General features: G+C 53.5%; 6 protein-coding genes; 2 read left to right on the forward strand and 4 right to left on the reverse strand.

Annotated features, from left to right (window-relative positions):
* Window positions 1–979: 979 nt before the first annotated feature.
* On the forward strand, window positions 980–5,323 carry RCC_00387 (uncharacterized protein; the record flags this gene model as incomplete). XM_023765539.1 has 2 exons in its annotated part: window positions 980–1,030; window positions 1,091–5,323. 2 exons carry the CDS (start codon window positions 980–982, stop codon window positions 5,321–5,323), a joined length of 4,284 nt encoding a protein of 1,427 aa, XP_023621307.1.
* Window positions 5,324–6,798: 1,475 nt separating this feature from the next.
* Window positions 6,799–8,771, reverse strand: RCC_00388 (related to DEAD/DEAH box RNA helicase; the record flags this gene model as incomplete). XM_023765540.1 has 5 exons in its annotated part: window positions 6,799–7,213; window positions 7,266–7,614; window positions 7,677–8,126; window positions 8,182–8,317; window positions 8,382–8,771. 5 exons carry the CDS (start codon window positions 8,769–8,771, stop codon window positions 6,799–6,801), a joined length of 1,740 nt encoding a protein of 579 aa, XP_023621308.1.
* A 4,580-nt stretch (window positions 8,772–13,351) lies between these two features.
* RCC_00389 (related to Y.lipolytica GPR1 protein and Fun34p) lies at window positions 13,352–14,226 on the reverse strand (the record flags this gene model as incomplete). XM_023765541.1 has 2 exons in its annotated part: window positions 13,352–13,653; window positions 13,713–14,226. The coding sequence occupies 2 exons, from the start codon at window positions 14,224–14,226 to the stop codon at window positions 13,352–13,354; spliced, it is 816 nt and encodes a 271-aa protein (XP_023621309.1).
* A 2,880-nt stretch (window positions 14,227–17,106) lies between these two features.
* RCC_00390 (related to transcription co-repressor GAL80) lies at window positions 17,107–18,397 on the forward strand (the record flags this gene model as incomplete). XM_023765542.1 has 4 exons in its annotated part: window positions 17,107–17,168; window positions 17,220–17,752; window positions 17,805–17,998; window positions 18,050–18,397. 4 exons carry the CDS (start codon window positions 17,107–17,109, stop codon window positions 18,395–18,397), a joined length of 1,137 nt encoding a protein of 378 aa, XP_023621310.1.
* Window positions 18,398–18,554: 157 nt separating this feature from the next.
* On the reverse strand, window positions 18,555–19,603 carry RCC_00391 (uncharacterized protein; the record flags this gene model as incomplete). XM_023765543.1 has 3 exons in its annotated part: window positions 18,555–19,094; window positions 19,154–19,391; window positions 19,443–19,603. 3 exons carry the CDS (start codon window positions 19,601–19,603, stop codon window positions 18,555–18,557), a joined length of 939 nt encoding a protein of 312 aa, XP_023621311.1.
* Window positions 19,604–20,023: 420 nt separating this feature from the next.
* RCC_00392 (related to zinc-containing long-chain alcohol dehydrogenase) lies at window positions 20,024–21,454 on the reverse strand (the record flags this gene model as incomplete). XM_023765544.1 has 6 exons in its annotated part: window positions 20,024–20,068; window positions 20,119–20,200; window positions 20,251–20,449; window positions 20,502–20,679; window positions 20,736–21,166; window positions 21,238–21,454. The coding sequence occupies 6 exons, from the start codon at window positions 21,452–21,454 to the stop codon at window positions 20,024–20,026; spliced, it is 1,152 nt and encodes a 383-aa protein (XP_023621312.1).
* Between the last annotated feature and the right edge of the window lie 717 nt (window positions 21,455–22,171).

Genomic DNA, 22,171 nt, shown 5'->3' on the forward strand with positions numbered 1-22,171 from the left:
ACTGCTGGCTACTGGGAACGGGGCGAGTGATACCCTGATGAATGAAGATGTTGAATCCTGCCTAGCAGATCCACCACGGCCATAGTGACAATCTTGCACTGCTCTTCACCGGTTGGCCAGAGCTTTGAAAAATTGCTCTCAAACTCCCACCCATTACTCGATAGTTTGCTTCGTGACGAGAATGGGAAATTGTGCACTTGGTATCAGGAGAGTGTAGCTGTGGCTCTTCCGACAAATTGGCGCACCCACTATGATAGGAGGGGTTTAATAGAGCAAGGTGGGCCATCTTGTGGAGAGAAAGCCAAAGATTTGCATTCCATTGTCGGATCTTGGTCGTGAATCTACCGAACTTGCCGTGCCAATCTGTCGGGCTCCTCCCTGGCCAAGGCACCAGCAAGCCAAAGCTCAAACCATGAAGTGGCACGCTCGTCGCTACGACCAGGAACGATGTTTGCCATGTTGTAACAGTTGTGAAGATATGACGTTGCTATCATGTTCTACGTTTGAGCAAACGCTGATGTTTGTGCACCCGTCGCCTGTCCTCGGGCGGGCTATAGAGTCTAGATGGGCATGGCGCCTAATGTGAAAGCTTAAGCTAGCGCTACTGTCATTTCTTGGTCAAAGGATGGAGCGGTGGTGACGCGAGGTTTGGAGAGTAGTGACATTTCCGCATGGTGCTCCGCTTCATCTCGTCCATTCGTCCATGCCGACGTACTCCTCCTATACCCATATCAATTGCTCTCGTGCGCTCYCACATTCACTGCACTGCAGCAGCATCCTTCTCCGGTTCGACTACCTCGTCGTGAGCCGACTCCTGAAGCAGGATGCGGTAAAGGSGAAACGGCGGGAGAGTTTCACAGAAAGGTTCCAACGGCACGGGCACCAACGTTGTCGTCTCCTGCGTGACCGATTGTTTTCTTCATACCACCTCCACGCTCTTTCTTGATCCAAGGCGCAGTMGCCAGGGATCATGCCCAGCATGTTTTCGTCGTCGTCGCGTCGACGAGGTAGCAGCGCGAGCCGCACTCGGGTATGTCGAGCATCCGTGCCGCGAGATGGGAACGTTACCGCATGACTAACAGGCGCACAGTCTATGGATCAGAGTACGAGCGCCGCTGCGACTCAAGCCGCCAGAAGTGCGGCTGGCGGTCTATATCGCCCACCCTCGAGCGGGAGTTTGTCTTCAGCAGCCGCCGCCGCAGCGCTGCGATCTGCTACCACAACTCCGGAGCCCATCGGCAGCATTCAAACGAAGCGCATGGTCAGGCGCGGCTCGAATTCGTCCATTGGCAGTGGAAGTGTTATGGGACGTGGAGGGCTACAAAGGCARAACAGCAATGGGTCCATGACAGATCGCACGTTCAGATCGCCTTCACCAGGGAGTAGCATTGGGTTTGCTGAGGGCGCAAGGTCGCCAGATCCTTACGCGCCTCCGGTTCCAGCAATACCCAAACATATACCCAACGGACACCGACGCTCGTCTAGCATGGATCCGCCGCAACGAGTCATGTCGCCGGATCGAGGCACTCGGGGGCGAGGCGTTAGCGCCGATAGAGCAGGCAGCATGTCTACGGGCTCTGCTAGAAAACCACCCAGGCTTTCCGATGTGGCAGAGGAGCTGGAACGATCGGACAGCACCCGCAATACAAACTTCTCCAGACCGCGACAGCTGAGCAGCCCCATGGGATCGCCAACAATGGACAAGAAGTTCACCCACAGTGCTGGAGCGTGGCATTCAGAGCCGATCGTTGAAAAGCCGGTAAACAGACAGAGCGCGCGTGCAGCGGCATTGGATCAGAAGATTGCAAGAATACAGGCTGCTGCTGGACAATCGGGCAGAAACGGCAGCTTGAGGTCTGCTTCTCAGCCCGCAAATCTTACAAGAGCCAATCTGGAGGCTGCATCGGCCGCTGCAGACGACTACGAAACGATCATGGTCTTCGACGCGGGCTCTCGAACCTTCGTTCCCCAAAGGCGACTCAAGGTGATCTCCAATGAACCATCATCACCCGTTCTTCCTCAGGCCCCTGCACTGAAGCCTGGTCAGTACGACCCCAGCACACGTACAATAGTGCCCCACCCAACGCCCGCGCCCACGCCCGCTGCTCGCCAAACGCAGCCTGCTCGCAGCCAACGACGAGTTCCGGCTGCGCTGGACACAAGCCTCGAGCCGCCTCCACGCAACCCTGCACGTCTCTCTCCCACCAGCAGCCCGACGAGTCCGCGCCATACTTTGCAGAAGCATCCATCTGTCGTGCATGAGAGACTTGACGAGGACGAAGAGTTGTCTAGCTCACGAGCCTCGGAATATGCAGACAGTGGCAAGGTTCTTCAGACGTCGGCAGGGCCTGCTGTGGCGTACACAACTCCCACAACAAAGCCGAGGTCTTCAAGTCTGGACGTGCCACGAGGTGCTATGAACGGGTCCTTCAGGGGAAGACATATTTCGACCTCGCCCAGTCCCCAACGAGCGCGATTTTCGGCGTCTCCTGTCGTCGGGACTACCATGCATGACCCGCCATCCCGAGATCTTTCACCTGTAAAGTCAGCCATGAAGCACTCTCCTGCGCCTTCTGCCCGCGCCGCTTCTCCACTGGCACACTACTCCAACCCAAAGTCGCCTTCAAGTGTGACGTCTGACACGCCTTCTGTTACTTCCAATGATGGCTCCGCCAAGAAAAAGAAATCCGTCAGAGTTAGCTTCGATGAACAACCGAAAGTTACCACCCTTGCCAGCCCCAGCGCGCCCAAGACGTTTGAGGATATTGACGACGACGACGATCTCATGAAGCCAAGGCCAGCTTTGCCGAGCTTTSGTAGCGTGCGAAAGAACAGAGCCAATCCTGAGTTCGCCGAAAAGGTTACAGAAATGGCACCAGAACGGAGTGTGGGCAGCAATCACGCTGTGGGTGGCATCTTTGCCAATCCTAATGGAAACGCCAATCCCAAGGAGGAGCCGGTGGTGCCCAGTATAGAGGCCACTGAAGATATCAGCGACAGCGACTACTCTGCCGATGAGCAGGCCGACCCTTCCACAACGTCCTCCTCCAATGCTGACGATGCGGGGGTCATTTCTCGGGACTTTGCTCCCGCCAAGGTTGCCGAGACCAAAACGGACAGTAACGTGCCCAACATCACCCTCCTGCCTCCCACCCCGGCGGTGGAGCTCGAGAGTTGGAGCGCGTCTGCTTCTGGCGACGCATCTTCTAAAGCTCGGCTTTCCAAAGAGGTGGTCCTACCAGGAGGGTGGAACACAGTTGAAAACGAAGTGGATGCTGATAGCGATGCTACCGAAACACAAGAGGCCTCAAATTTACATGCCATTAACGAATTTGGCGACAGTGATGACGACGAGGCAGCTTTCAGCGACGCCGCGGAGGAACAGTCGGATGTGGAAGGAGGTTTCGCATCTTTGGATGCGATCGCTGTCAGCCCTATTGTCACTACTTCGAAAACATCCAAGACTATCTCTCCGGAGAGTCCGTCTGCTCACAGGGCCACAAAGAATGTCGAAACCGATGATAATGGCGACTGGTCTCAAGCAACTGCTTATTGGTCCACACTCAGCAGACAGCAACGTGAACAGATAGAGCGCGAGCACTTCTCTTCTGATGACGAAGGACGCCCTGTGCCAGCCGTGAAGAAGACCAAGAAGAAGACAGCGCCCAAGCAAAACGCCGGGCTGTCTCCTAATACTGCCGCTGCGACGCAGAAGTCTTCACTAGCTAGCTCCACCGCCCACCCCGCGAAGCCAGCGTTGAAGAAGACTATGCGTGCGCAGCCCGAAGAACACCCTGTGGAGAAGCAAGTCCACATGCGTTCATCCATGCGCGCAGGTGGAGGCAGTGGTTTGGTTTCAACGCTGCGCGATGGGCAGCAGTCCACTGAGCGGCCGGGCTCGTTGCAGAGGAAAACCATGCGCAATGCACGGAACGACGATGCAACTTCCATGGCAGATGCCAGCTCCCACGCACGTCAAGAGAGCCAGTCTTCCATCTTGTCTCAGCCCAAGAATCATACTAGAGCTTCAAGTCAGCCAGCTCAGTCGATGTCCGCCAGGTTGCAAAAGGAGCTTCGAAAAGCAGATGATTCCGATTCGGACAGCAGCTTCAAGAAGCAGCGCCGCAACGCGCGCACTCACGCCGGCTTTGCCATGAAGTCGAGCATGCGTGGTGGCTCAGAAGATGTTGAACGTGCTCCCAAGCGAGCTGTCTCGCCAACTCCACCAACTCGCGCGAAAGGAAAAGACTCTTTCAGTATACGCTCTCTGTCACCGACCGGATCCCTGTTTGGGCGGAAGAAGATGAATAGGGATCCTCCGGCTCGGGCTGCCTCTGTTGATCCAGGAAGCAAGACTTTGCGTGGGTCTCAGCCCCAAAAGAGCTCGTTCAGGACTCCAACCGCGGCTCCAGCCCCTGCCAAAAACWCTGGTTCGAGATTTAAATCTCGTTTCGCAGACTCGGATGATGAAGATGATGAACCTGCTCCGGCCAGTGGTGGGCGATTCGCAAGCCGATTTGGAGACTCGGACGATGAAGATGATGTATTCACACCGGTCAAGTTGGCCCCCGTGCGAGGCATTCCCCGACGCAATGGCCAGAACGACGGAGATTCGACTGACCTTTCCGATGAGGATGAACAGGCTGCAATGACCAAGCGAGAGAAGTTCAACTTGCCGATGGTTCCGGATCCATCCGACGTCGACAAAGCAATRGAAGCTGCACGCAAGAAGCTGGGTATCGTTGAACCTCCAGTTCAGATCGGCAGTGAGGGCGGTGCTCTGGCGCAGGGCAGCTTGAGGGGTAGCACTCATGAGGCGAATCCGGCCTCCATTTCAACGGCAGGTGCTGCGGATGCAGCTCCGAAGAAGCGCGGGTTCATGGGCAGTATCTTGCGCCGTAACCGTGCGAGCACAGCCTCCATTCCTKGATATCGGCTTTCAACGAGCACACCCTCCTCTCCAAAGGTCTCTACATCCACAGCTCCACCTACCGTTCCAGACATTGCTGCGCCGGGCAGTCCAACAAGCCCCGGCAAGCTTGTCCATGGTGCTTCCTACCAGCCTCAGCCGCCCCGCATGCGTCGTGGCGACTCCACGTACTCCAATGCCACTGCGCCGCCCGCCACGGGCGAGAGCAACATCGGCGATTGGCCTCTACCCCCAGTGCCAAAACTTCCAGACGGCTATGGTGACTCAGATCGGCCCAACACCTCCGAGGGAACTGGGGTGAGATTTGCAGAGGGTGCTCAGGTATACAGTGCCAGGACTGGCAAGAAGAAGAAGTTTTCTATGTTGAGAAAGGCATTTGGTCTACATGACTAACACCCCTCTCCTAATGTTTAATTGTCGCGTTCCTTGGCTGAGCCATTGCAGAACGCGTGTTGAAGGAGAAAATCAGCCTCCAGAGACGCGCCTCTTGGGATGTCGTCATCATCGTGCAAGACGCACACTTAATTTTCCTTCTAGATTAATAGGTCTTGTAAATAGTCGCGAGCGGAGGAGGAGAATACCCAGTCGGAGATGCTTTTTGCGTATACAATATCCTTACTTCTTTCAGCCTCATTTCCGGGCCCCTGCCGTGCTGGAGCTGCCCTCGGCGATTATATGCTGCTATTGACAGCTCAAGAACACCACGCGAAGCGCCGGCTTGGACCGCGTATTCGCATCTGAAGTGCCTCTGCGTGCACGTCTCTCTGCTTCGGCTTCGACTTATCTACTTTGCATAGCAGTACATGATTGTTGAAGCAGCACAGCCGCAGGACTCCCCATGAAGTCCAACTCGATCATGGATTGGTTTTTGCTTTGCAAAATGTGAGACTTGCCCCTGGACTGACACTGGGTGAGCCGCACCAGGAATGTAGATTTTGTACCAACAGTCAAGAAATGATAAGCCTCCGCCGATCCATGGTCAGATTCTTCAACGGCAAGCTGTCTGATCTATGCGCCTTTCTATTTCCCTTCATTTCACAACTCAAAACTTCTCCTCAAACGAGATCAAGATGAAATACACGCCCGAGGATGTCCACGTCCTGAACGCGGATATGAGAGGCATTTACAGGAGCTCGAGCATCGTGACGCGAGCTTCTCCAGCGCGTGGAGGGTGATGTAAGGCTTCCAGGTTGATGTTGGCATCAACTGCGAGGAGGAGGCAGAGGGTATGCGGCAACGCGAAGGTCTCTGTTGATGCAGATAGATGCGCTGCATGTTGAGGATGAGGTTCGGCGAATGGAAGCTGGCGCTCGACAATCGGTAGAGGAAGATGGGTAGTGAGGAGGTGGAGGAGGAGTCTGAGCTGGCGAACTATCAGCTGGTGTAATCGGCGATGAATGAGAAGGCCATTTACGGTCTGGTTTTCTCGTCGCGTTGTTTGAGGAAGGGCGGGAGGCTTCATGAAGGCTGTTTGCGTCTTCTCTCGTGCACTGAGAAACCTTTAGGTTGTCTCATTCGCCGTGCGAAGACTCCTTAGCATCGGCCTCGATCAGCTGGCCATGATGTCAAATGTAATCACTGCAAATATCGATTTGATTCGGCGACAATTCTGCAGTCTTTGGGAACGGGAACGGGAGGAATCTATGCCGTTGGCAGTAACACGGTCAGACAAAGAGGTGCACATGTTGTCACATAATGAAGAGAGGCGAGCAGAAGTAGGAAGTTGTGTGGAGACGCCGCGATTTTCGCGCTGCTAGCTAAATGCTGCGGCCACGGCCTAAACTCCTTTTTGTGACCTCGTCTAGTCCACAGCCTGTATGTCAAGTCCTTGCGTGATTGACCGTAAGGCCATCATATGCTTGAACAGATTACCAGTCAGAGACGACGGCAGCGCCACCATCGGCGCCATCCTCACCCTCAGCACCATTCTCAGCCCCAGCCTCATCCTCTCCAGCGTCGGAGTCGTCGTCAAAGTCGATCTCGGCGCCCTCCTCTGGCTTGAGGTGGTCAAGGAAGTCGGGAACCTCGCATCCGCACTCGATGAGGACGTTGACGAGGCCCTGAGCGAGATCTTCATCGCGGTCAGTGTAGAAGGAGAGAGCCTTGCCCTTGTGTCCGATGCGACCAGTGCGGCCGATGCGGTGAACGTACTCGGGAACGCCACCGTAATCCTTCTTGGGAAGATCGAAGTTGATGACATACTTGATGCCCGCGACATCCCAACCGCGGCAGGCAATGTTGGTGGCGACCATGATGGGGCAGCGGCCAGTGCGAAAGGCGCGACTGAAAGTTTGTTAGTGAGATTACAGGAACAGAGGACGATGAAACAACATACATGGAATCCTCACGAGTAGTCTGCTCACGGTCGGCGTGGATAGAGGTGGTTGGGAGACCCATGTTGAAGAGAAAGTCGTCGAGTTGATCGACGGCAGGCTTGGAGTTGCAGAAGATCAGAGTGCGGCCTGGCTCCTCGATGGACATGAGGAAATCAAGGCAAGCCTTGTTCTTCATGTCCGAGTCAACCTTGATGATCTCCTGGTCGATGTTCTTGTGGGACTGGCCAGGACGGCCAACGCGGATACGGAAGTGGTCCTCAGACATGAGATCTCTAGCCAATGCGCGAGCGTCTCTTGGGAAGGTTGCGGAGAACAGCATGTAGATATGGTCGGCATCCTCGTTGGAGTCTGCGAAGTACAAGTCAGCGGAGAGGTCAATAAATTGGAGAGAGGTTAGAGTCAAGACGCACCGCCGCCCTTGAGGATCTTGGTGACCTCCTCACTCCAGTCCTGGGCCAGCATCTCATCGGCCTCGTCGATGATTGTGTACTTGACACGAGACATGGTGATGAGTTCGGGCTTGTCCATGAGCGCGCAGAGACGACCAGGAGTGGCAATCAGGATGTCGCAGCCCTTGCTGAGATCGTTGACCTGCTCTGCCATTGGGTAGCCGCCATAAGCGGCACATGGGCGCAGCATCGACTTGTAGCACATGCGACGGGTCTCGTCGAAGATCTGAATGGCAAGCTCGCGGGTTGGAACAATGATGATCACGAGAGGCTCGGCGCGGACGCCGTGGCGACGGTGATCGTAGCCGGGCTTAGTGTGGTCGACTTGCGGACGAGGACCGCGCAGCTTCTTGGCCTTGCCCATGAGCTTACTCAAGACAGGGATGAGGTAGGCCGCGGTCTTGCCGGAGCCTGTGGAGGTTTTGTCAGCAAGGTCGTGCGGAGGGTTGGGAAAGGAGCGATGTACCAGTCAGAGCGATGGCCACGACATCGTGACCAGACAGGACGGCGGGGATGGTGTACTGCTGAATGGCGGTCGGAGTCCGGTAGCYGACGAGTTTGATGTTCTGGAGAACAGTGGGATGCAGGCCGGCATCGTCGAACTGGTTGTGGTCAGCAGCTGCACGTGTGAAATAGTAGATGAGTGAGGTTGGGAGTGATACTGACGTTAAAGATGGGCTGGAAGTGAAAGGGACCATCAAGGTTGACCTTGACCTCCTCGAGAGCATCCATGTGCTCGCCGACACGAGCCTGATGCTCTGAGCCGAACAGGATGGCCTCGAGCTCAGGAACATCGGGAGCGACCTCGCCAAACTCATCATTCCACTCATACTTGCCGCCGCTGCCGTACCACTCGCCGTCGCCGTTCTGGCGAGTGTAGTCCATTGGCGTGGTGTCGACCCAGCCATTGTCGCGGGCCTTCTGGAAGTTCTCGGCCTTGATGGCGTCGTTCTCGGCGCGCTTGGCCTCGATGCGCATCTTCTGAGACGGAGTGGGAGATGCGGCGCGAGCAGGCGGCTCGGAGCCACCGCCGTTGGAGCCACCGAAATCAGACATGCTGATCTGGTGAGGTGTTGTGGGTTACTTGAGTGAGTGTGGGTGATGAAGGAAGAGCTGTTGTGATGGAAAGATGGTGGAGGGTGATGGAGGTCGGAGAGGATGTTGATGGAAAGGTGTTTGGAGGGGAAAAACAACCAGCTTAAATAGTTGCGTTCGTACTTTCGGGAGCGTCCGATCAAGGTCTTGATGGGGGTTAGATCACCGCCGAGAGGGCGTTGGCACGGCAAGGATGGAGCTAGTAGCAATCATATGCAGGGGCGGAACACGCCCGTGCAGACGCCGCCAGCAGATTGCTGCTGCACAGCGGCGACAGCGTGAGATGGGCGATCAGAGAGAGCCGTCTCCTCAGGCACATGGGCGGTAATGTGTCCAAGGGGCATGCCGGTGAGGTGAAGGCAGTGAGGTAGGGGCGGCGAGGTGAGCGGCGACGGATAGCATGAGGACGAGAAGGACCAGTGAGGGCAGCAGCGTTGACACGAGGCAGAGGCAGCAGACAGCGAGGACTACGCGGCTGGGCAGCATGCTCGCACGACGATAGGGCCTGGCCTGGAGAACATACCCTCCGAAAGCGGTGCACAGCTGGCCACGGCCACCACGATATGAAAAGGAGGTCGGGCGACATGCCTCGCATGGTACGGCATAGGATAGGCTCCAGTGAAAAGGATAGGAGGCGGAGGCGCAAACGGGCATCATAGCAGAGCATCCTACAGGAATGGAAATCATGAGCGGAGCACCAGATGGCACAATACACAAGTTCCATTATAGGAGGCAGGTCTTCGAGGCGCCTCGCACGCGGTCTTTCAGGTCAATGGGGAGACCTTTGTGGAGCGGTGACACCATGGTCCAATAGTCCTTCAACGGCTCCCTAGCAGTGAGATCCAACCCAGTCCTTAGGGATCTGTTGAAAGCATCCATAGATCATAGGTACCAGTACACTCGGCAGTGCTAATGGAAGCTACGGAGAGGAGATCGAAGAAAGGATACAACTTGCACGGCTTTCATGCCATCTTCTCATCTCCTCTCCAGCGTTGCTTGGGTGAAGAGAAAGGAGAGACACGAACCAGAACCTACGTGCAGGGTCGACTTGCCACCCATGCGGCCGAGAGCAGTGTAAGTAGGACTTCCATATCTGAAAAAGACAGCACGAGACACCGGCAGCATAAGGATGGAGGCACTCAAGTCTGACAAGTCCGGAGTGTCTCGCATCATCCTTGGAGAAACTGCCTACTGGCACAGTTCTCAGGGGCAAGAAATTCCATACGGTAGCAGTCCTGTTCACAGTGCATCCTTCCGCAGGTGTCTAGCAATCCTCAAAGTATCACACTGTGAAGAACTTCGTTTCGAGGCCGCAGGTCCTACGGCTCCGCAATTCCAGCCTAACGCATCCATTCCGAAGACAAGCATCCCTAGAGGAAGTGTCATTCGCACTGGCTCGAGGAAATCGAGATGGAATCCCCAAAAGATCTCAGAGCTGCTATTGCGGCGGGGGAGTGCCTCAACAAAACACACTCCTCGGCGGCGGGCATTCCGCTTGCATCTCACCACACACGACAGCGGCAATCTGGCAATCAAAGTCGGTGTGGCAAACATCGGGAAAGAGCAGACAGGAGATCTTGCCGTGCCCTACAGCCGCCGCAGCCTTGAGCCTCGCAGCGCCCACACCACCAAGCGACAGAGTAAGAACGGCGACAGTCCGGTTGCGACAACCACCGCAATGGACCGCACCTGATGCAGCATTCGGAAACAGGCCGCACCGAGCACCGCTCGATCCGAAAAAACCATAGCAGCGAGCGGATCTCGAGCGTATATCCGTCCGGCAGGATAGTTCGGTCCAGGACAGCAATCATGCCGCACCATTGGAGCTGGCATTGAAAGTAGCTCACACACCATTGGGGCAAGCCATTCGGGGAAGTATTACTTGCTCCTGAGTGAGCGGCCAAGATGCCGAGCGAAAGGCTTCTGCGTTGGAGAGCGGCGTGCAGACAGAGAAATATGCTGGAAGCAAGCTGCTCACGATATTCTTGGGACACGCACTATGCTATCGACTGCTAGCCAGCGGAGTTGTAGCGCTTTCTGCCAGATTTGGGCCAAGACGGTATATGGAATGCGGCCTGAGCGAACATGTGGAGCCACCAGGATACACTGTTCCCGCGAGGCATCATAATGAGGTAAAGCAGCATAGCAAGCTTCCGGCTTTGATCTCCCAGCCTGTACCAGAAGAATGCGCCAGATATTGAGGAGACCACCAAGAGCCGACCATGGGATCGTGAGCTCCCCGATATTATCCTCCTGTCTCGCGCTGGGTTTAGAAGGGGCGCAACCTTTGATAAAATTGCCTGCGTGACCACTGGATCATCGACTGTGTGCGCTGTAGAGAAGCAGCGATTTATGCTTGTGATTCAAGTCGCTGCTATCCTGGGCACCTCAGGCGAGCATAAGAACGTCTCTGGGAGTGCTCAAGCGATCGTACTATGAAGAATCTTGCTTGCAAATGTGCGGCCGATCCTGGGCTTGCATAAGGTATTTTCATACCCTTCAATGCCCTGCGCAACCATCGATTACTCTCGACTGGCCATGAGTACCGGTCTGGGTGCTGAAAATCTAGACCAACTAGTGGGCCTGTAAATGGACGTTGACTCGACTGCCAGGGAGCGTTGCTAAAGCAGAAACCCCTGAAGGCGTGAGCTCTGTCGAAACAGCAGGGAGTCATTTCGTCGACGAACATGTTTTCTCGGCTTCATGCCAACATCTTCAGCTCCTCATCAGAGTGCCTTCGATCCTGWCACTCGAGCATGACCCAATGCTTTCTGCGAGCTGTCTGGGTCCAATCCAGGTCAAGTCCAGGTCCGGCTCCGGCTCCAGTATCCAGGGACAATCCGTTGGAATTCAAGATCGACCGCAACTCTGGTACTTCCTCCGATAACGAATGGCAAGTATCGAAGACAGGCAGCTTGAAGGTCCTTCGGTCAAGCTTTCATGCTAGGCATCATGCCTCCTTTCCAATCTACCATGGTGCAGACTGCGATCCTTGCGGAGTACTCAGCCGAACATCCCATCCACAAGACTTTGGCCCTTGCTACCAAAGGTTCACCCAGGGTTCGGTTGCCTCTGTTGAGTTTTGAAGGGTCTCGTAGGCTGCCACGAAAAAGGTTGCCACCCTGAACTGAGCCACAGCTGTTGCCGCAAGAACAATCTCGTCACCGGCAGATGATTCATTCGTTCAGGTATCAGATCGCAATGATCTCTGTGAGATGAGACGCTTGCTCAGCTCCGAATGGTGAGGKTCCTGGAGATTCGGTAATGATACCGCGGCTGCATCCTTGCGCGCATATCATAAGCCGATGCGGCAGTATCATTTGGTACATCGAGAGTACACAGGTTGTAACGTCTGCGTCTTACGATAGCGACGAGCCCGTATCTGCATGGATGATTTGCAGGCCAGCCGGCTTCCCACCGCCTCGAACATTGAATGTCTCCGACTCTCGAGTTCTATGTTGCTACGGCGCTTCTTGCTGCCAGTGACAAAGGCATAATGACTCCGCGTTGTCTGGAGTACGACTGTTGTCGTTGTGCCACCTTTCACCAGTKCGGCTGGTTGCGTCGCAGCGATCTGCTCGGATCTGACCAGCTTGCACAGCCATGGCTCCTTTCGACACACTTATCTAGCGTGATCAGTGAGCTGAGTGTATGCATATTACACGGAATCGAGCGTCGCGAGAGTGCTGCGGTTGTGGCGATGCATGGCGATGTAGCGACGTTGTGGTGTTCGAGTGTCGAGTAGGCAGGGTAGAAGGAAGCTCGGTGCATAGCGGAGGAAGGGATTCGACGGAGGTTTGGCGGGGTGTGATCTCGAAACCATGCGGCATGCAATCTTGGGGATTCTTTACAGGATCTATACCGCGCATCAACGTACATCCGCTGGTGTGGTTGTGGTGGACCAGCTGGAGTCTGAGGGTTTTCGAATTGCAAGGGAGTGACGGAAAATCTTTCATCCATGCTCCACTTGTTGTGAGACTGCAGGTGTGGCGCTGCCAGGCTGATGCTCCAAGCATCGATAGCGATATCAAGACGACGACGTCGAGTCCGACAGCTGTGTGTTTCGGAAAGCTACCGGTTACGAKGCAGCCAGGACGCGAACAGCAGCAGTGACTTGCTCCTGGCTATTCCCCGCCGCGCCAATGGTCACGCCAATGTAATCCTGTCGCATGATTGACACTCAACAGAAGCCACTGTATCTCTCTGAAAGTCGAAAGATCTTGACTGACCCATCTCCATARCCCATCTTGGGCTCGTCTCCTAGCAGATCAACGCTGGCACGATCGTGGCCTTCCGGAGCTGTCTTCGAGCTGGCAACATCCAAATGGCAACGTACGGCGACCGAGMAGACGCGCTGCCGCTACACGGTGTAAGTAGCCTGCAAAAGGCAACTTCGCATACCTGCTGCCACCAAGGGAGCTCCGATCAGAAGGTAAGTCAGGTCGCTTCGTTAATCTATATTTTCTTCATCATCTATCCCATTCCTGTGTATTGAACACACGCCTCGCGGCTACCCTATGCCTGCCTTCGTTTCCCTTCCCTCAGAGATTCTTCTGCTTACGCCGGAAGAAGCGGCTCGTGTCTCCCATTGGGAAAGAAAAGTTGAGAGCCTCTTGACACATCAAGTTCGCCACAGTATAGTAGCCTAGCATCCCTGATGCGAATGCAAATGCGCCACCGGCAGTGTTGATTGCTTTGGCTAGATCTGCGTTTCCATCTGCAGCGACGAAATACCCAGCTGAAACGAGCGTAAATGCGGCCTGAACAGTGGCGAAGATACCAATGTACACAAGGTTAAGAGGCAGCGATCCAATGAGGAAGAAGAAATTCCAGACGGACCACACTGTTGAGACACTCTAGTCAGCCAGTACCCTCATCAGATGCGCGAGGGAAGCAACTCACTTAGGACGAAGAAGCCGAGAGCGTTGTTGTATCCCACGGTATCCGAGCCACCATAGGCCTCCGCAACACCAAAGTAGGGTGTCAAGATGACACCAAAACCGAGGTAAAAGAATCCAAAAGCTGAAAGCACGGTGTAGGCATATGTGTTACCCAGAACTATTTCCCAGTTTGCAGAGATTACCATCCCGATTCCTGCCACTCCGAAGAAGTTGCCAACGAATGCGTTCGTAATGCCCACATCGCGAAAACCCATGAGCGCCATTCCGAGGGTCGAAAGGGTCGTTGAGAATGCACCAATTGCGAGAGCGGTGGGGCTTCCAAGCTGCGATTTTATCGTGATAGGCACAGGGATATAGTATGGCTGTTGTGACACACTGCCATTGCCATTGCTTAGAGACGAGTTGGGTGAGGGACCGACAGCAATGCTGCCGGCCGCAAGCTTCTCATAAAAGTCGGCATTGGTTTCGATATTCTTCAAAGCTTCGAGCTGCTCTATGCGATTGTCGTGCGGCATTTTGAGAGGAGGTTTAAAATGTTTGAAAGGTGAAATACAAGTAACTATACCGTTGAAGAAAACATGGGCTGATGCCGCTTTTTATCACCGGCGATCAAGCGAATTGCGCCTTCACGCGAACATACCCACGCCCCGGAGGCCACTCGTTCGCGTATGGCAAACGATAGCGCGATGCCGAAGTTTATATGTTGAGCAATGGCGGGCGTGGAGCACGCAATTCCGGGGGCGGGAAAATCACGATCGGACCCATTCATCGTTGTTTTGTGGAGTTCAACTACCTGTACGATTCGACGGGTCATAYACACCAGGACTCAAGGTCTTGTCGGTTGGGATACTCGCCATGAGTGGTGTGCATTGTCGCAAACCTCACGGATTGCTGTAACTGTATTGCGAGACTTGGATTTTGATATAGGACGCAGCGGAAAGCGTCGGAGATGATCCTGGTTGAAAAGCAACGGTGGCCGGGTCTCATCAACGCAAAGGTACAAGTGCTGGACAAACTTACGCTAGTCTTGGTCTTGGTTCAATATACAGTGGCCCTTCTTCTGTATGCATTCATCTACTAGCATTCCCTATGCCATGAATTAAGCGTCGCTATCACACCGAACACAACAGAAGAGCTGTGGAGAATGGAGAGGTTGAGGCAAGGGCAATCTGGGTTTGAGTCTGAGCTGTTGCAGATTTAAAGTCGTGGGATGCTCCATCTCCAAGGACATCGAGCACCAACTCAGCTCAGCTTCCATTCAGAATCACCGCTTCGCCCTCATTCCATCTCAACCCTCGCAAGCGATTACAGCAGTCCAGACGATTATCATCGCCACCTACTACGAAGGTGTGTCTGGGACGAAAGGATTGCACGCTACGTGCTTTGCCTCGACTCCCTACAAATTTTGACGACAGGACTGCATATACTTGCCTTGCCTTGACTCCCAGTGCGAGCTGAACGAATGCTCTGCGCCTTCACGCGGCGTCCATTGCTAAGTACCACTTCTGCGAGGGAAACCAACACAGACCAATTCCTCTTTTCTACATCAACAAAGAGACACACTAGGGCCCATCACGTCCAGGACGACGACAACGCAGCTAAGGACCAGCGCAAGCGGGACCTTGATGCCTACAACGAGACGATGAATTCTGGTGCTGCAGAGGAGAAGCGGGTGCTTATCAATTGACTCTCCACGTGCACTGTCTGCTCGCCGGTTTCTCCCTCATCCTCAAGACGCTCGATGTTGTTGACCTCAAAAACTCTCACAGTTGATGCTATTACTATTGCGACTTCGGGCATGACCGAACGCAGCGGAAAGGTTCAGAGATGATCCTTGTTGCCGGAAAATGGCTATTAGGTCTGATGAAAATACCGACATTCATGACGGCATATGCTACACAACTTCTAACTAGTCTCGGGTCTTATCATTTAACATGCAATCGTCCTTCTGCGTGGAATTTGGTATCCATTAACTTCAGCCTCGCTCGAGCGCTCAACCCAACACACTGAACACAAGAGCTGTGAAGAGCGTCATGCCAACGCCAAACGAAATTATCGAGAGTTGGCTGCCAGTGCCTGGCTGGGAGGTCTGCGCGCTGGCAGACTCGTCCGATGTTGGAGAGCTCGATCCAGATGTCCCAGAGGATCTGGTTTCGGTCGCGCTCATCTCACTCATGCTCGTTGATTCATCAGACGTGGATATTGATGCACCGCCCGAGGAAGTCTGACTGGCCGAATCATCGCCTTCCGTCGCCAGATAGCCGCTTGGTGGATCGCCGGACGTGAAGTAGTACGACTGGCCATCTTCAAGCGTTGTAGCGACCGCATTGGGCGCAGAGGTCGTCAACAGATAGTATGCTTCGTCTTCGTCATATCCTGGAAGACCTCAACATCAACGCTGCTTGCGGTCCCTCATTGTCGCCCACTCACCAACAAAGTTTGTCTCACCGTTATCGAGGATTTGGCCGATGAGAGTGTAGRTYKCGGTGGTSSYSSYMTSAWYMMAMWMARARATGTATGGCACCTGTGCGCCAGCATTGGTCCCAGTGATAAGAGTGACTGCGGCAGATGATGTGGAACTCATCGTAGAGGTCTCTGCGTTGCTAGATTTGCAGATCTATGGTATGGCCTGTCGCACACTAATCGCAGGCAGACGCGTCTTTATACAGCACCTGCAGGTTCCAGGCACGCGAGGCTTCAGTGACGCATCTGAGCAGAACAATGGTTATCATTCGCTGGAAGAGGCACTGGAAACTCTATACCGCAATCGCTATCTGGTTGTCTGGTCCTTGATCCTTCAGAAGGTCTGTGCGCTGCGATGAACCATGGTCTGGGCTTGCGTCATGCGCATGTTGACTTTCAACCTCATGATAAGCACCTGAATCATGCAACATGGGATGGAAGTCAGTGGGATGAGTGGATGATGATGAAGAAAAGTCGATGATCAGCCATTACTGATTCGACTGTCCCGTGCTGATTCACGTCACCGGAAGAAACATATCTGTCCACACACCATATGACAGCTGGCTGCAACCGATGTGGCATCAGTGTCGGCCAGTTAACAGTGTCCACAATGCTGTTGTACGGCGTCTCTTTGTATCGGAAATTATTCCCAATAGCCAAAGATCCGCTTTGCCCGTGGTTTTGCGAGGATTGGTTCACTGCCAACACACCGGAGCTATAATGCTCTGGAGGACTCTGTGGATCTGAACAACCTCCGATGCAAAGAGATACCGCAGTACCGTAGAACTGCTGACAAACGACATACGAAGCTGAATCCTTCAAGGTGCTGCTGACAAACTACCAATATAGCCATAGATCAGCAGTCTGGGAGGTCATATCAGTTGCACGTCGCCTTGCATCTTTCCTACCAAGAATCATCCTTCATTCCTACCATGGCTCCTGTCAGAGTCGCAATAATAGGCTTATCTCAATCCGCCAAAACTTCATGGGCGAGGTAAGAGCCTCAGCACTTTCGACATTGACCTCTCTGATCATTAGCAAACAGTGTCGCCCACCTTCCGTATCTCCTCTCAGATCGTGGTCGTGAAAGATACCAAATCAAAGCTCTGCTAAACTCAAGCGTTGAAGCTGCACAGCGCGCAATTGAATTCTACAAGCTGCCATCCAATACAAAGGCATATGGATCGCCGGCTGAGCTTGCTGCAGACAAGGATATCGACCTAGTCGTATGTACAACAAGAGTCGATGTTCACTACGACACCATTAAGCCCAGTGTTGAAGCGGGCAAAGCAGTCTTTGTGGAGTGGCCATTGGCAGAGAACGCCATGCGCGCGGAAGAACTCTCCAAGCTTGCGAAGCAGAGCGGCTCGGAGACTATCATCGGCTTGCAAGCTCGAGTTGCTCCCGCCGTTGCTACGCTGAAGAATTTGTTGCATGGCGGCGAGCTGGGTAAAGTACTGAGCAGCTCCGTGCAGGCCTTCACTCCTATGGGTAACCGGTCTTCCATCTCAGAGGGTCTTGGATATTTCTTGGATAAGAAAGTTGGTGGAAATCCGATCACTATCGCATTTGGCCATAGTAAGTTATGGCTCTGCTATGTTGATGTTTCGTTCGCTTAACAGACGAACAGTGATTGACTTTGTGCATTCCGCGCTTGGGGAGTACGTGACGTCGAACTCACATGTGCAGATACAGCGTCCACACCAGAGAATCGTCAATCGGAAAACTGGCGACGAAAGACCTTATATTTCTGATGTTCCAGATCTGGTATCCGTCCACGGAACGTTGCAGAGCTCATCAATTGTGGCAGCAGGCGCTAGCTTGGTAAGTCCGTCTTGAGTTGACACGATCGACTTCCCTTCTGACTTTTACGAGCTCTTCAATTTCAGGACAGGGCCACCATTTCCCGGCACTGTCCCATTCACCTGGGACATTAGCTGTGAGAAAGGGGAGATTCGCGTCTCCAGCGAGAGAGGCCCATTTCTACAGTCCGAGTCCAATATGCACCCGATCCTGATTGAAGCACTGAGCTTCTCGGATGGTAAAGTCTCCAGATTTGACTGGCAGTGGGAAGACTGGCAAGAAGACCTTCCCGCTCGTGGGAGGAGCGTTGCTAAGCTGTACGATCTCTACGCTGGGGGTCTTTTAGCACGAGACGAATGTGCGACTTTTGAGTCTGCTGTGGTGAGACATAGGCAGTTGGATAAGATATTATATGGTTGATACACAATTGAAGAGAAAGGAGTTGTAAAATCGACCAACGCGAGGTGGAATTGAATTCTCGCACAACTTTCCTCTATCTTTCCGCTTTCCAAGGTGGACCTGTTCTCTTCAGATCCCTGAACATCCAACAAAATGACATCAGCATACCATCTCAATTCTAGTGCAAGCTCTCCGTGCTGATGATAGGATCCCTGAACTTGTCAATGGCTTGGCGGCGATAAAACGCCTCAATCTCGCAGTCATTGACTCGTTCGAAGTCTTGTTTGACATTCCAGATGATGAGGCTGCAATGTGATGAGCAGGCCACATTACCGGAGGCTGGATCCGTGTTAATCAAAAACCACTTGAACGCCGAGAGCTCTTGTGCAGTGCCTTGCGAAGTGTAGCTGATTTTCGGAGCGCCCGGCAGGTCTGACACTTTGCTCCAGGCTTTCAGCCACCGATTCACGCTATGGATAGCATTGCGACGATTCCTACGCCACGAGTCCTCGAGTATCATGATTTCGTCCCAGTCGTGGACGTCGATGGTGATGGTGATCTTTAGTGGACATTTGGTCAGACGACCATTCGGGTGAGTGATCCAGGACTCGACCATCTTGACGGCATGCCGGAAGTTGAGATACTCGGAGATTCGCACAGTGAGCTTAATCTCTGGAGCAGAGCAGAGCATCTCGGTTAACTGCTCACGGACTTGTCGCTGGGAAGATGTTAGTAGTGCTTCCGGGCAAGAATGTGCCGCAAGATATATAAACTTACGTTGAGGCCGACCATGCCACTGTTCGTTGCGTAGGGAGATGGCTTGAGAGCGAGATGCGATGGATTTGAGACGTGTCGAGGTCTGTTGGCGCTCCGTAGGCTCGTGGTTGATTCTCCGATGACATGTACGTAGATGAGATCTCTCAGTTCGCGGGGCAGGTCGAGCAAACCACGCGGTTTCTGCCGTCCGACGGTATCGTTGGTGGGCTCGCGAATGTTGTTGAGAAGTTCTTGATTGCTAGACATTGTCAGTAGATGTAGTAAAAAAAAACTTGGCGGTATCGCATACCTGTCGATGCGCAGGCCAGCTTCGGGAAACTGCGCGGTAAGGGCCTTGCCGATCAAGGCAGTGTCGGAGACATACTTGACCACATCGCAGACTTCGGTTATACCAGTGCCTCGACTATTGCCGTTGGTCTGCTGCGATTTGGTTCCCGTATTCTCGGCCATGATAGCTAACTGGGAGTCGGCAGGAGGCGGATTCCAATCTGGGGGGATTTGAATTGATCTGAGGTTCTCTTGGGGTTGCTTGTGTTGTCAGACAAAGGTAGATGATAGACCATGTATTCTGTGCGAGATTGAAAGAGAAGCGGGGGAAAAGTTCGAAATTGAGTCGAGATATGTGTGTCACGGGTTGAGGACGCGCTAAAATATTAAATCCAGATACAGCCCGTTCCGGACCACGCGCTCATCTAATCTTTTGGTCACATCCAAACCGCATAGATACGGGATGACGTTGATCAAACGTCGTCCGGGCCTCGTGTTTTCTGTGGTCACGTTATCACATTTTCGATTGATAGGAGGAGGAACCTCGCCATCTTATTCGGCTGGAGTTTGTATGCCACGGCTATGCAGCACTATCCATTTATCTCACCATACGAGGATCGGTTTAATCGTTTTCCCGGAATGCATGTCCTATAATACAGGTCAGTACCACCGTCGCCACCCGAGAATCAGACACTTACATGCAAGGCCGTCTTGAAGTCCTCGGCATCATAATACTTGACCATCTTGTCCACTACCATACCATCAGTCAAGATAACTCCTCTCAACAAACATGGGCCAACATACGCGGTAGCTTCCCGTCTCRGTAATACTTGATCATCTCCGGGATGAACTCTCCGGGAATGCTGTCTCCTTCCACACAACCGAACAATTTGACTCCGCGGAAGAGATGCTGTACGAGATCCATGGAGAATCTGTATTTGGGATCCACAGGTCCGCCGACTTGGACGAACGAGCCTTTCGTGTCGAGGGCGTAGTATGCGCCTTCGAGGACAGGAGGGAAACCGGTTGCTAGGACTCGTCAGGTACCTGGCGATTCGAAGGGCGGCAGCGAGACACTCACTTTCGATCACCACGGTAGGTCCTCTCCCTGCCGCGATTTCTCTCATCGCCTGCGTCAGATCCGTCAGACCAGTGGTGTTCAACCCATGTGTTGCTCCAAACACATTCTTAGCGAGATCGATACGCTCTTGGACTTTGTCTACCGCAATAATCTGCTTGCATCCTGCGATGTGGGCTCCCTGCGACAGACTGAGGCGTCAGTGGTGATCAAAAGATAGCTCCGTCCTCTACGCACCATAACGGCACTCAAGCCCACTCCACCCAGCCCACAAACCAACACACGATCCTCCGGCCCGGGCTTCACGAGGTTCAAGATCGCACCCGCACCCGTCTGTATACCACACCCAAGGGGAGCAAACAACTTCAACTCCTCTTCACTTTGGATCAGATCTTTGGCGGGAAGCACGGTACTCTCTTTCACAATGCTCAATTTCGCAAAACTCGAATGTCCAAAAAACTTCGCTGCGATTGGTGAGTTCCCGTCTTCCGACTTGAAGACATCCTGCTCGCCGAAAAGGTTCATTGGAGCGAATGTGTCGCAATATGCGGGTCTTTGGGATTGGCAGGAGTGACACTTCTCACAGCTGTCGAACGACAGAAGCACTGGATCTCCGACTTGGAGTGCTTTCTTGACATTCGGACCTACGGCTTTGACATACCCAGATCCTGTAGGTTTATTGTCAGAAGAGACTAATTTATCTCGCGCGATACCGAATGGAAGACGCGGGATGGCAGACCTTCATGACCCGGCACAATTGGGAAAGTCTGTCCCATCTCCGGGTTGGTCAACGAGATATCCGTATGGCAGATTCCCGTCGCGACCATTTCGACCAAGATCTCTCCATCTTTGAGGTCTGTAGGAACGAGAATATTGGTCATCTCCCAATTCTCTGCTCCGTGGTGAGTAGGACCAGGGGTGGAAGCTACAATGGCTTTGCTGGGAGTTGTCGCCATGCTTGCAGTTTTCCGAGAAGAATTAGAATTTGACTGGCCTGGTATCGTTTGAATCCTGTTCGCTCGAACCTGAGTCGCAAGAAGAGAAACGACTGCTCCGATGGCAGTCAAGACAATAGGAACTGACTTTAATTGAAAATGAAACAGGCCACTTGCCAGCCAAGGTGAAGTTCAGCTCCAGCTCAAAGGTCCACATCGCACTTACCTGTTGTGGGCTTTTACCGACGGCATATCGACCATCGCGCTGGCACTGACGAGTGAGGTGGAGTTGCTGAAAAGGACGCGTTATCCCCGCACCGTCCATGCACAAACGATGGGAATAATTGGAGCACTCGGGCCGTGGGTGATCTTTGATCCAGGAGGCGAGGTCGGAGGGTTAGGGTTGGGGTAGTGTGATTTGTCGCCGAAGAGGCCTGGCATCGTTGCGTTCTGCGCAACAAGAGCGTGGAAGCTGTGAAAGGCAAGTTGTGTGATGATATTGAGTGATTGAAACTATGATCAAGCGCTGTAGCGCCGCTTTGGGCCCTACCTCACGCAAGTAACTTGGAAGTCAACTGAGCTCATGTTGTAATTTTCCCATTTCTATTTCTACACACAAAGAGCATTACGCTCGTGTCCTGAGCTTAGCACGATGGTAAATGGAACTCCCCGATGAACGATACCACAGGACAAGACGAGACAACGCAGCAAGCACTTTCATCCCATCATATTTCCATC

The sequence above is a fragment of the Ramularia collo-cygni genome, assembly GCF_900074925.1.
Source record: "Ramularia collo-cygni strain URUG2 genome assembly, contig: RCC_scaffold01, whole genome shotgun sequence".
NCBI lineage: Eukaryota > Fungi > Ascomycota > Dothideomycetes > Mycosphaerellales > Mycosphaerellaceae > Ramularia > Ramularia collo-cygni.